At 36.1% G+C, this 14,608-nt stretch overlaps 1 protein-coding gene across 3 annotated transcripts in view; it reads right to left on the bottom strand.

The window, feature by feature from the left end:
* Positions 1 to 14,608, bottom strand: part of SH3KBP1 (SH3 domain containing kinase binding protein 1) — a 148,233-nt gene that overhangs the window by 41,584 nt on the left and 92,041 nt on the right. For all 3 annotated transcript variants that reach the window (XM_081327632.1, XM_081327633.1, XM_081327634.1), the window contains 2 exons: positions 6,726 to 6,801; positions 2,875 to 2,969 (listed from right to left, as the gene is read on the bottom strand). In XM_081327632.1, coding sequence (XP_081183758.1) covers positions 2,875 to 2,969; positions 6,726 to 6,801 — 171 coding nt within the window. The remainder of the gene's footprint in view (positions 1 to 2,874; positions 2,970 to 6,725; positions 6,802 to 14,608) is intronic.

The raw sequence follows: 14,608 nt of genomic DNA, 5'->3' as shown, positions 1-14,608 counted from the left end.
CTAGAGGAGATCAGCTGGAGCTGCAGAGCTTGGGAGAAGCCCCAGGATTGGCACACATGGCAACATAGTAATTGAAGCTTCCAGCGCACCCAGAAGAGAAAAGGAGAAGGAGGGCAGAGAGAAGAGAAAGTGTAAAAGGGGCAGGTTTTGGTGGGAGAGGGAGAGAAAGAGTGAGAAGTGAAGAAGTTTTTCTTAGCAAAGCAGTGAGGAGACAGAGCAAGCAGCCTGTTTTCAGAGGAAGGGCAAGCAAGCGAGCAGCCTGTTTTTGAAGGAAGCGTGAGTGAGCGAGCGGCGTGTTTTCAGGAAAAGAGCAAGTGAGCGGTGTGTTTTCGGGGGGAAGAGTGAGTCAGCAAGTTGGGAAAGAGCCCCAGGATTGGCATGCACTTCTGCAGAGCTATGAAAGCTCGGCAGAAACCCCAGGATTGGCGCACGCAGCTATAGTTGATTGGCACTTCTGCTGAGCTCCAAAGAAGCGCTGATCAGCTGGAGCCCAGCACTGATCCTGGCACTTCTGCTGAGCCCCAAAGAAGCACCAATCAGCTGGAGCCCAGCATTGATCCTGGCGTTTCTGCTGAGCCCCAAAGAAGTGCCGATCAGCTGGAGCCCAACACTGATCCTGGTGCTTCTGCTGAGCCACCCAGAAGCTCTGATCAGCTGGAGCCTAGTGCTGATCCTGGCGCTTCTGCTGAGCCCAGACAGCCCTGCAGAAGTGTGGATCAGCTGTCAGGGCTCAGCAGAAGCTCCAGGATCAGCGCAGGCAGGCAGGCAGGAAGGAAGGAGATGGGAATGAGAAGGAGGGAGGCAGGGTGGGAGGAAAAAAGAAAGGAAGGAACACCCCACCCCCCACGCTAACCACAATGCTAATGTGGCCCTCAGGCAGGAAACCCTATACAATTTCAGACAAATGGTTATCCAGTCTCTTCTTAAAACAGTGTTGGAGCGTTCACGGCTACTGAAGGCAGGTTGTTCCACTGATTAATTGTTCTAACTATCAGAAAATTTCTCCTTAGTTCTAGGTTGCTTCTCTCTTTGGTCAGTTTCCTTCCATTGCTTCTTGTCCTGCCCTCAGGTGCAGGTGCATACAAATGAGTCCTCCATTCAATTCTGGTATCCAGAACAAAGTTGTAGGTTTAGAATTCTTTAAGATCAAGGTTTATAATTTAATTCATGCTTAATTGATGGTTGTCACTGGTGGATAGTGGAGATTTAGTTTTGTTTTTGCTTTTTTTTTTGCAGCCTGTTCTCACTGTGGCCAGCAACTTGCCCTAGGAAGTTAACTAGTATCCCAACAAATGTCATTCAGAAGCAGTCACATTGTCCTTACACCTAATAGCTATTGATCTCTAAGACTTCCATGAGTCAGTCTAATTTTTTTAAGCCAGCCAGGCTGGTAGCCAGCATCACATCTCATCGTAGCAATTTAATTACGCATTGCATAATGCACAATCATCTATCTATACTGTTTCTTCCAAGATGCCATTTCTTTGGGTAACATCTGGTCCTAGTATTCTGAGAAAGATAAAATAACCTTTTTTATCCACTTTAACCACACAATGCATAATTTTGTGTACCTCAATCACATCCCCCCCTCAATCGCCTCCTTTCTAAACTAAAAAGCTCCAAGGCAACTTTTCCTCATCATCATCTTAGCTGCCCTCCTCTGAATTTTCTCTAGGTCTTTAGCCACTGCTTATGCCCAAGGCAACCTGCCCTTTTATTCCATGATTACTAAACTTATTGATAAGTCATTGACAAGGAACTTTATAAAAGGCTAGATGATGTCTAATGGCTTGTTCTTATCTAAATGTTTATCAACATCTTTAAAAAGCTCTATTAGATTCATTAATCTTCCCTTATTGAAGCCATGTTGGGTATCCTTGAGTAAGATTTGTGTCTCCAAATGTTTGGCAATTTTATCTTTATGGTCTGGACTGAGGGGTTTAATGTTTTTAAATTGTGATTTAATTTTTGCGGCTAGACTTAATTTAATTTAATTTTAATTTTATATTGGATTATTTTTAAATTTTGCCTTGTAAACCGCCCTGAGTCCTTTGGGAATAGGGCGGTATATAAACCAACCAAATAAATAAATAAATAAATAAATAATAAATAAATAAATAAATAAATAAATAAATAAATAAATAAATAAATAAATAAATAAATAAATAAATAAATAAATTTCCACTATCTTCCCTGGGTAGATGTTAAGCTGACAAGCCTATAATTTCCTGGATCTCCCCATGAACCCTTCTTAACAATTAGAGTTATATTGATCACCTTCTACTCCTCAGCTATAGAAGTCAAATAAGACAAATTGCATAATTTAATTATGGAGTCCATAATTTCAGCTTTATGCTTATTTGCTCAGCTTTCTTTTTGAATTGGATTTTTAAACTTTTCAGGACTAGAAAAGTCCCAATTGTCTCTTGAGATAAAGAGAGGAAATAAATTAATATTGAAATAAATAGCTTGAAAATACTTTTTAGTTTTACCTTATATTTAATATGTATTAAAAGAATTGGTTTGATAGGCTGTTTTAGATTCCTATAATAAATTATTAGCTAATTAATTCCACATTTTATTTTAAAAGCAACAAAATTCTTCCAACTAAGTTCTTCAATAATATACTTAGCTGCAAACTAATGGTTCTTCCATATGGCAGAGTTCAATTACTTGTTTGTAATGCATAAATAAATGAAGTTCAACCAGTTTTACTTTGGGCACTGTGATATTTTCTTATTATATCAGCTCTTTTGAAACAAACCACCCTAAACATTAGGTGTCATGCTCAAACTAAGTACTCAGTTTGATTAGTTCATCCAGTACAGTGTTTTTCTATAAAATGGTATGACTGTAAACAAAGAGTATAATTACCTTATTGACAAGAGTAACAATATCACCTTCTTTGATTGTCAACTCATCTTCATTCTGTGCTTCATAAGGAAATATAACTTTGCAATACTCCTTCACTAAAAGGAAAAGTGGTGCATTTCAATACATTTCACCAATTTCAGAAGTAAATGTGAAGAAATAAAACTTGCTAGGTCAAGAATTAGAACTATATTAAAATAGCTTTCAATAAACAGTAATAAAGATTTTAGCAGAAATAGCCATTAGCTACAACACTAGTTGGAAATGTTTTGTTAAACCTTGTTTTATGGCAATACTGCTCTCTTCCTGAATTTGATGCTATGAGGAAGAATCTTTATAAATAGAAAGTGGGAGAGTTTCTCCAATACTTTTATGAATATTCTGGTTTATATAAAGAAGAATATAAATACACCCACATTCTTAAGAAGTTAACCATGTTATCCCATTTAATATGAGAATAAAAGCATGTAACAGTCCAAATTTTAAATGCACTTTAAATATGTGTTTTCAGTTCATATTCTTAAAAGTATTCATAACAAGCCTTAGCATTTTAAGGTAGACCAGATTTGGAAGCCAAAGTTATAAATATTAAACTATTATTACCATAGGGTTACATTAACAGAATCTTACAAATCTGTAAGTGCTCCTCTTTCCCTTTATGTACAAGAAAACTAAAATGGGTCAAATGTGAGTTTTTTCTCAAATTACATTTCTGCTTTGGCTTCAGATTTATCCTACCTAACCACTGTCTTGGCTATGGCTCTTCTTTGTGTTCCTCAAGGTTATTCCCACAGCCCATTACTACTAGTCATAGCTTTATCTATTTTTGAGATAAATGCCACTGCCTGCATTTGTAGGTTAGTATCATAGATACCCGACCCCACATCATGCTGTGCTGCTTATTATAGGGGTGGCAGTAGGATGAGTGAAGAATACTGGGAGGGTATACCAAGAGTATGTAATCTCAGTATGGTCACCCAAAACATGAAGGTCATGTTAGCTGCCAAGCTGAAACATACAGGCATTTATATTAGGCAACAGCAATCCAGTGGAACATACTTAGTAATGAGGGATCTTTGGTGCTCTCTGAGCTTGCTTGTTTTCTTGCAGACATTTCATTACCCTAACTAGGTAACATCTTTAGTGCTAGTAAGGAGTGCTGTTTGCTATCTGTTTATATTTTGGTCTCTTGCCTATCTTGTTTACTAATGGCTTTGTGGCAGTTTCTTGATTGGGTTATTGCTTACTTGATTGTTGGTCTGAAGGTGACCTTAGAGTTAATCTATGCCAGGGGTGTCAAACTGCCGGCCTGTGGGCTGAACGCGTCATCCGGATTGCTGGCAATGGCAAAACTGTCCCAATATGTTTCGTGACATCACGTGATGTCGCAAGTTTGACATGTCTGATCTATGCTGATCTGAGTGCTGATTACTAGTGGAGAAGTGCTGGAGTCTTTTTCTCTTTTGGACTGGTTGATCGTCTCTTTTGCATAATCTATAGATGTTGTTAATGTCTATATGTCTACTGATGCCTGATTTGTCAGAGTGCCAGGCTTCTAGAAATTCCCTGGCATTTTTGGATTTGGCCTGGTCTAGGATTGTAACAGCGTTCCGTGCACCTTTGGCGTCTAGTCATGCCAGCCACATGACCACGGAGACGTCCTTGGACAAGCGCTGGCTCTTCGGCTTTGAAACGGAGATGAGCACCGGCCCCTAGAGTCGGAAACGACTAGCACGCATGTGCGGGGGAACCTTTACCTTTTACCTTAGGATTGTCACATTTTCCCAATTGAAATTATGGCTAAGCTGTCTATATGTTGTGAAATTAAAAGAATTTTCATCATGCCTTTGACTGCCAGTTGGTGTTCATGGATGCGTTCTGCCAGTCTTCTGCCTGTTTGTCCTACATAGTGGTTTTTGCAGTTCTTACACTGTATGTTGTAGATGACTCCTGTTTTTTCTTCTTGGGTTTCTGGATCTTTGGGGTTACTTAGTATGTTTTGAAGGGCTTTAGTTGGCTTATGTGCTACACTGATTCCATGTAGTTGTAACAGTCTATTTGCAGTTTCTGAGATATTTATTTATTTATTTATGGGACTTATATTCTTGATGTATGGCAGTGTAATTCTTTTTAGGGTTTATGTTGGTTGTGCTGTATCAGGTTGAGTGGTCATGGACTTTTCAATGAAGTTGCGCGGGTATCCATTTTGTTGGAATGTGTTGTATAGATGTCCATTTCCCTTTTTCTGCTGTTCTGGGTTGCTGCAGTGAGTTTGGGCTCATTTAAATAAAATCCTTACACATACTTAGTAATAATGGCAAAAGCATCAAATCATATTGTATGGGAAAAGGTAATGGTAAATCACCACTGTATTTTGCCAAGAAAACCACATGGATAGAAAATATAAAATGATTGACAATACACTGTAAAGTCTTTGGGATGTTTAATTGTTGATATTGATGTTGACATATATATATATAAAAATCCAAAACTGCAAAGAGACAATTACCTGGGAGTCTAGAACATAAGAAGTATGAAGACGGGAAAGCTCATCACAGTGAAAAATGAAATTATTGGCCATTGGTCAGAATTCTTAAGGTGAACTTAACATGGAAAATGAAATCAAAGGGATATTCCAAATCCTTTTGTCACTTTAAACAGTACCTTTGCATTCCTTACATGTACTACATGGCTGTGCACTAGATTATTGCATTAGAACAAAAAGGTATTTTGGATTTAGATTCCCAGGATCAAATGTAGAATATGTAGAAACTATTAGAGCCGGTTAGGTCATGTGGCTAAGGCACCAGGCTAGAAAGCAAGAGACTGTGAGTTCAAGTCCTACCTTAGCCATGAAAGCTAGCTGGGTGACCTTGGGCCAGCCACTTTCTCTCATCCCAACTCACCTCACAGGTTTGTTATTGTGGGGAAAATAGGAGAAGGCATGTGTGTTGGATATGCTTACTGTCTTGAGTTTATTATTTATAAAAAATAATAAAGGTGGGAAATAAGTAAATAAACAATAAAACAAAAAACCCAAATGGAAATGATAATCAGACCACTATACAAAAATAACAACACACTATTATACCGTAATACTATGTCCCTCTTTCAGTTAAAAATTATATTCAATACATTTAACTGGTAATTTAGGAATCAACTAACTATAAGGAAAAGAGCCAGTTTGGTGCTCTAGCCAGTTTGGCCCCAGGCTAGAAAACAGAAGACACCTGTCTTAGGCACAAAGCCAGTCAGTCACCCTATCACAGTCCTAGGAAAGAGGCAATCCCCCATATCCAAACTTTGCATTTCACAAAGATTAAACTATTTGTAAGAGATGCCTTGTGCTGCCATTCAGAATCAGAAGTGACAGAATCATCAACAGAAAAAATTAAGATTGAAATGCATGGTTCTGTTATCTTAGTAGTGAATACAGTATTATAGTGTTCTTAGCCATAGTATGTTTAGTATATTTTTACAAACTGAACCAGCTGTTTGCTTAGTTTGTTATCAGCCTTTGAGGATGTAGTTCTCAATGTCTCCGTAAAGAAGTTGTGATTTTTGCCTGGTACAGGCAGTAGTCACATGATCCCATGACATTACACATTTGAGCTAAGGAGGTTTTTTCATTATTTCCCACTTGTTTCATTTTTAAATGTTAAAATCTCCCACAATTTTTCCTTCTCACCAAAAAATTTATTGCACTAAATGTTTTTCCTATACAAAATTAAGCAGTTCCCTCTGATGTTATCCTGTTCATAGAGTGGCACCATTATTTGGGCAGTTTGCACTTCTACAATGTGTCCCCAAATTTCTCCAACCAGAATGTAATGAAAAAAAGCAGGAAGACTTACTCTTTGTTCTGCTATCCAGTTCTATTTTTGTTGTCTCCTGGACTGCTGTAGCTGTGGGCATTCTTTTTCCAACTGTCTGTACACATAAAAATAATTAAATAATGCCATTTATAAAATACCATCACTCACTAATTGCTCATTTAAATCATAACAGTCAATGAAAATATGAAGTAACTGATTTAATTTATTAGCTGCCACAATGCCCTTAGTTATTTTAACTGAAACATATTTTAAAATGACAAATATATTTAACTAGTTCTTAATTGTTTCTTTGTGACTTTATTACATATTTGTGCAAAAAAATGATTAATCAATCAAATTTATATAGCCACCCATGTCACCGAGGCTTCTTAGAAAATTATGGTATTTGCAATCAAATTAAGGTTTTACTGATACTTGTTCCAAAGTAACTATTAACTATATTTTATCTTGATTATTTATTAACCATATTTAAGCTTTCAGTATTCTCAGTAAAAATAAAATTGTTTAAACAGAAGTTACTATAATGTAATATAATTTATGTTAAGAAAATGTATGGTTTAAAGACCAAGGTTAACAGTGATTGACCATACTAAAGAGAAACAATATTAAGAAAATGTTAAAATCATCAGCAGAGTATATGTTAAATATTAAAGGAAAGCTAGACATATTTTTATTCTGTCACCTACAATAATTTTAGGGGGGGGATTATAGCTTGTAAACACCCACTTCCCTTTGCTACTTGGATAAAAATATCCAAATGTTATGGGAGTTATTTCAAAACAGACCTTCAAATTATATGTTCTGAAGAATAACACTGAGTATTGTTTTACATAAAAATTTGAAAAACTATGCAAGATAATTATGGAAAAGTATGAATTCTGTAATCTAGTCTAAAGTTAAATGTATATCAGCTATTCCAGAGAAAAATGATACAGTAACTGCCTTCATAAAATATGCATATTTTCACTTCAAGACAGAATAAAATATATTAAAAGCATTCTTTTATAAAACATGTAACACTGAATTTGTAATGGGCAAGTAAAATATGTGCTCTTTTTTCTACATATTTTGTTCATTTAACCAAGGTTACAAGAGACTCTTATACATTTTACGTATGAAGTAAGATTGTCTTCTTGGGACCATGTTCTTTTTGGCTTCTCTGATACTGTTGTTAAATGTGTAATAGCTCTTATTTTATTGTTTTATTTACACTGGGTAGTTTTACAGAATTATTACTTCAGAATACAGGTCAGTACATACAAAAAAAATGAGAGCAGTGGGTGTTTGTGATCAGAATTAGGGTTCAATTGGACATTGTTCACAGAACTGGAAAAACAGTTTGGGAATTCTTAATGTAGAATTTAAATAGTTTTGCATGGTTCCAAGTGGTATTTTCTTCATACCCTATTCTTCAATTATAAGAAGAACATATTATTTCCAAATGGCAGCTTTTTAAAATTTAACAATTTTTGTTTTATTCAAAGAAAAGTTAAAATAAAAAACTCCAAGAAATTTAAAACAACAAAAACAAAAGACGCAAAGCATTCAAAACATTAAAAAGTGCATTAAAAAAGAAAAAAAGAACTTAACACATATCTACATATTATCCCCCTTGGTTGAGTACTGATTAATACATTGTTACAATATTAATTCCCACTTCTTGCAAAACAGCCCCCCAATTTTTAAAAAACTAGTACACCTATTTACAAAAACTATTGACCTGTCATCTATATGCTATATTAATAACAAAACAGTTAACAGGAAGAACAATAATAATGAAAAGGACAAGGTTAGAGTTTCCAAACCCTCTGTTAACCAACTGTTACTGTAATCAATTTGTAGAAAATTTACCATGGCATCTTATCTATTCCAAATTGTCCCAAAAGTTAAGAATAATTCATCCTGGATCAAATATCCTTGTTTGTTTCTTAATATCATTTCCTATCAATTTTTGTCTAGTTCAATCTCCACATTTGGTCTATCTTCCCAGCAAAGTCCAGATAAAAGTGGTTTGCAATTAAAAGTAATAAATAAATAAATAATTAAAAGTTGCCAATTTCCCCCAGTCCTCCTAAGAAAAGCCAATATGTCACTTTGCCATGTCAGGCTTCTGCTATTATGAACAAATGCAGATTTAAATCAGAGAGATGTATGGAATCAACTCAGTGAGTTCTCTATCTGTACAGTCAATATCTCTTTGATCTGCAGCTTTCAAATTAGATTCCTCCAAAGCTACATGCCTCTGCATATTTTCCACAAAATTATCATCTCATCAAACTTTTTTAAAAAAGTTTTCAACTACAAGTTGTATGTTGCCAAAAGATCTTTTCTCAGATTTTGGGCACTGATTGACTGTAATGTAGTACATTGTTGCTCTATGAAGCTTAACCAGAGAACAAAGAAGATGAAGCAGAATGAAACAGGAAAGGTGTTTTCTGGATATTTCAATCCAAGATTAAAAGAAAAAAAAACCCTCCAAGTATTTTGCAAATTAAAAAGATACAAAAACCCTGTTGTAAGAGCCAATATTAACATAAATCAAATGGAAGTACTTCACCATTGACAAGCATGCCATGTTTCCATAGGGAAAGTGAAAGTTGTTTAGAACAACAGCATAAATCAAAGGGGGAAAAAGAAAACAGTTAAAAGTCCAGCAAAGAGTTGAAATAAATCAGCATTCAGCCGCTTTTAAAGATAAAAAACAAAGCAAAAATTTTAATGTGAAATCAAGATCCAGGCATGCTTTTTTTAAAAAATGCGACAGGAAGATGGATGCCCATGACTTTCTGACCACTCCCAAAGGGAATTGTAATCTTCAAGATTCCTCTTCCCACATGGGTTCACCGCCATCCAAAAGTAGTCATCCCAAAGTGCTCCCACTCAAATCCATGGAGCAGCACTCCCAGGCAGCCAGCTTAGGTAGCAAAATAGGCAGATTTTTGGCAAGAAAAAAGTCTCCTTACCATTCAGCAGCCATCTTGGGGGAAGAACTAACTTCAAATGGCAGCTTTAGGTAACTGAACCAGGAAGAACTTAAGATATTTATTCATACTTTTTTACATTAAGCATCTCCACATTTTGACTTTGGTTTGATTTTTCTCAATAAGAATTAGATAATTTCTTTAAAAATATGCCCTTTTTAATTCTAATGATAATTATTGCTTTACTTTTGACTTTCACAAAGTTGTCCTAAATAAATACTGTACGTATATATTCAGACATAAAAATCACTGAATTGCATATCATTCAATAGCGCTTGTTCCCAAGTAAACTATGTATAAAATTGCAGCTGTGAGGAGTAAATAAGAGCTGTTTTTGAAATTTATAGTACTGAATGAAATGATGTGCTGAGGGTTAATAAATATTTCAAAATATAGATCAAATGAAAAAGTAACAAAGTACCAAACTCACAGGAAACTTTATTATTATTTTTTAATAATTATAGGATCACAAGTGTTTAATAGGTTGAGTTTGACTCAAAATAAAGTTTACCTTTATTAAATATATAAAAATAATTCTCATCCAGACAATAATGTTAATGGTTACAGTTGTAATGGCAGAGTAGAGTAGATTATAGCAGAGCAGAGCAGAAATTCTTTATTGGAGAAGTGTGATTGGACACACAAGGTATTTGTCTCCAGTGTATAGGCTGTCCATGTACATACAAGCAACATGATAAATCATGATCATAATCACAAAATATAATCATCATAAATCATAAGATATAAACTCAGAAATCATCATAGGATACTAAATAAGCAAACAACATAAATCATAATAGGATACTAAATAAGGCAATCAACATAAATCATGAGATAGAAACAACAAAGTTATAGTCATAAGAAGCTAAGGAAATAGGTAATAAGAAAGATGAAAAGATGAGAAAGATAATAGGTAACACAGGCCTACTAAGCGGTTTGGCATCCTGGAGCACAGACAGTGTTGTGGGAATTAGTTGTTTAGCAGAGTGATAGCATGGGAGGAAAACTGTCTTTGTGTCTGGTTGTTTTGGCATGCAAAGCCTATAGTGTCATCTTGAGGGAAGAAGTTGAAACAATGTCCAGGATGTGAGGGGTCTGTAGATATTTTCACAACTCTCTTTCTGGCTTGTGCAGTATACAGGTCCACAGTGGAAGTCAGGCTGGTTTCAATTATTTTTTCTGCAGTCCCAACTATCCGTTGAAGTCTGTGTCTGTCTTGTTTGGTTGCTGGGCCAAACCAGACAGTTATAGAAGTGCAAATGACAGACTCAATAATTCCTTTGTAGAACTGTATCAGCAGCTCCTTGGGCAGTCTGAGCTTTCTGAGTCGATGCAGGAAGAACATTCTTTGTTGTGCTTTTTTGATGATGTTTTTGATGTTCAAGTCCTGAGATATTATAGAACCTAGAAATGTGAAGGTCTCTACTGTTAATAATGTGTTGTCTAGTATTGTAAGAGGTGGTAGAATAGGAGGGCTTCTCCTAAAACCTACTATTGTCTCTACAGTTTTGAGTGTATTCAGTTCAAGATTATTCTAGCTGCACCACAGGGCCAGTTATTCAAATTCTCGTCTGTATGCAGATTTGTCTTCATCTCAAATGAGACCAATCACCATTGTATCATTTGCAAACTTCAATACTTTAACAGAGGGATCTTTTTGAGATGCAGTCGTTGGTATATAGAGTAATGGAGAAAGCACACTACCCGGGGGGTGGCTATGCTAATTGTACAGGTATCTGATATGATTTTGCCTCGCTTCACCTGCAGTTGTAGGTTATAAAGTTATAAAGGTACAAGTGACAGACTCAATAATTCCTTTGTAGAATTGTATCAGCAGTTCCTTGGGCAGTCTGAGCTTTCTGAGTCAACACAGGAAGAACATTCTTTGTTGTGCTATTTTGATGACATTTTTATATTAGGTGTTAATTCTAAGTCCTGAGATATTATAAAAACTAGAAAGTTGATACTGTGTTGTCTAGTATTGCAAGAGGTGGTAGAAGCACAGCATGTACAGTTATTATACAGATTAATTCCCAACAATCTACTTATTAATGTCTCAGTTGAATTCTACTATCAGTTGCTGTAATCACTACTGCTTATTAAACATTTAAATTTGGCTTCTCTCCCCTATGCCTGAAAGGTTTTTGATCAGTGTGTGCTACCTGTTCTAACATATCCCAGCGAAATGTGGACACTAACCTCACAAAGAATACAAAACCTATGAGTGGTGCAAAGAGCCATGGAAAAAAACATGCTTGGCATCACAAGATAAAATAGAAAGACCTGCACATGGTTTAGAGAACAAACGAAAATATATAATGCCATCAAAAGAGTAAAAGAACTGAAATGGAAATAGGCTGATCACTGATGACAGATGGACTAAGGTAGTCATTGAATGGATTCCACTTGATAAAAAGCTTCCACAAAAGAGACCTAAAACAAGATGGAGTGACAACAGCAGCAACTATTGCAGGCCCACCTGCCAAAGGAAAGCTCAAGACCGTACTGGTTGGAAACATGCAGGAGAGGCCTTCACCCTGCAGTGGACAGACAATGACTAGAATAATGAAGATGATGAAATATGGCTTCAGAAATTTTAAAAATCAAAGACAAGTCTTTGCTAACACATTTCACAATCAATGTTGTAAATATATTGGTGTATATGTAATCTTACAATCTTCAGTAATTAATCATGACAGTTTTAAGCACAGATTTCAAAATATTAAGTGGGTGGAAAGATGAATAAATATATATGGTCCTTCAGTGGGAGAAATTAACCAGTTTTTCTGGCTACCTTTACTAAGAAAGGCAAGATTGAAGAAAGGACTTTGTTTTCCCAGCTTACATTTATGAGTCTGTACAAATACAAGTTTAATTTAAATAACAAAAATGTTTTGGCTAAAAATACAATTATCACACAGCTTAATCATCTCATATTAGGAAAAATAATGATTCTGTTTATTTTTGTGAATAAAAACAGTTGTTACCTTTTGTAATTTTGCCTAAAAAAACTATGTTAAAATTACTGCACCTAAATTAATAATGGAAGGGTGGCATGTAATAGTTTAGCCTGGACAGATTGTGCCAAAATCTGTCCGGGCTAAGCAGTCATTTAGCAAATGTGTAAATTTAAGAACTAATTACATATGGTGTAAAATTTCCCTTACAATCTACTGACCATATGAGGCATAGAGAGTAAGGATTTCTCATGTTGTCTCTTTGTTCATCTTTCTGCTTGTTCTTTGCCTATGAGACCATTAACCTCTTCCTTCTGGCTTTTTCCTTAGGTGTACCACACATACAAAGTACTTGCTCTTTAATACTACTCTTGATATAATATGGCTAGTCAGGGGCTAGTTTTTAACTTTCTCCACTACATGTTTCATTAAATAAATCTCTATTCAAATGATGAACCTATTTCATACATTCTTGCTCAAATTAGATTCATACTGTAACTTCCATATTTTCACAAAGACTTCACCTGCCAACTCATACAACCTCTAAGCAAAGCAAGTGTCAACGCTGCAAACATGGGATGTTTTTGCTTTGACAATATAAGAGGCAGCCTTTTCCTTTAAATTGTTTTGCTCTTAGAATTAGATGAAGCTGGGGGGAGGGGGGAGAATGTTTCCCCCACTTCTTTTTAATAAGAAATGGCGTGTTACAGAACGGAAGGGAAGCTTTGCCCTTCAAACTGATTGGAGAACGTGATTTATGACTGCTAATTGGAGGAGGGAATTGTGCCAGATATTAGGTGCTGAAGGGAGGGGAATTCAGAACTTGGCATTCCACCATGCTGTGCCGATGCTTTGTTTTAACAATTAAAGACTTTTTAGGATAAGCAATGCTTGAAAGTTGTTTGAAGTGTTTCATTAGTTGGAACCATAACAGCAAGACTTAATCAATGCACTGCATTCTTCACTGCTGTGTAATAACAAAACAAAATCAAGAGAGATGAGCTGAATAAAATAAATGCAAAAGCTATTTGATTTCCTTGCATATGGTAGTTTGCAACAACTGTATGTTATCTAAATTCATTTTAAATATATATGATGCTACATTCTCCAACCCAATATAACAATTCTATTTAAATCTACATGTTTGAAAATGAGATTTCGCAGACAGTGCTTTGTCATTTGACCATACAACCTTTGTGATTCCTCGCCAGCCAGTGGATCCGGCAGCTGAGTCTGAGGAATCAGATGAGGAGGAGAGGCCTGGAGTGACATTAGAGTCAGAGGAAGGCTCTGAGGAGCTCCAAGACTTACAGTCGGACAAGGAGCCTGGCCCCTCTACGCATGCTTAGGCTGAGACACAGCTGTGCTGGGAGCCTGAGTTGGACAGTGATGAAGAACAGTTGGGACAAATCACGGATGCACGAATGTGCAGGAAAGAGAAGTGAGTAGGACAGAGGAATGCAATGGGGCAGCTCCAAAGGCAAAGCAGAAGGCATTAGGAAGCCACGCCTTGGCTGAATTATAAAAGGGAAGGTGTGAGGTGCTGGTTGCCGAAGGCAACTGTTCATGTTGAGGATTGAGTTTCTGTGGACTGTGTTTCTTTGCCTTGTACATTGACTCAGGTCTGTGAGAATAAAAGGGGTTGTTTTTTTCTTGTGGTTCCTGCCGATTCCTGTTTCTTGGAAGAAGGGTTTCTCCTTGTGAGCATAACAAGGACTCACGTAGGCTGGGACAGAACACAACCCTAGTTGTACTTCTATCTCAACAATAGATGTGGAATATATTTATCAAACTAGATGTTACAGTAGTTTTCTCATCTTCTAGTCAAATCTTTCTTTTTACTTTCAAATAAACATGAAATATTGTTTAAACATAAACTTTTGTTTTATGAAATTAAAGATATAAATGGGAAACATATCTCCCTCCCCCTTACATACACATATTCTAGCTTTGATTATTTCAC

Source organism: Vipera berus (assembly GCF_964194415.1).
Source record: "Vipera berus genome assembly, chromosome: 4".
NCBI lineage: Eukaryota > Metazoa > Chordata > Lepidosauria > Squamata > Viperidae > Vipera > Vipera berus.
The sequence above is the reverse complement of the archived record's forward strand: the minus strand, read 5'-3'. Positions and strand labels throughout refer to the sequence as shown.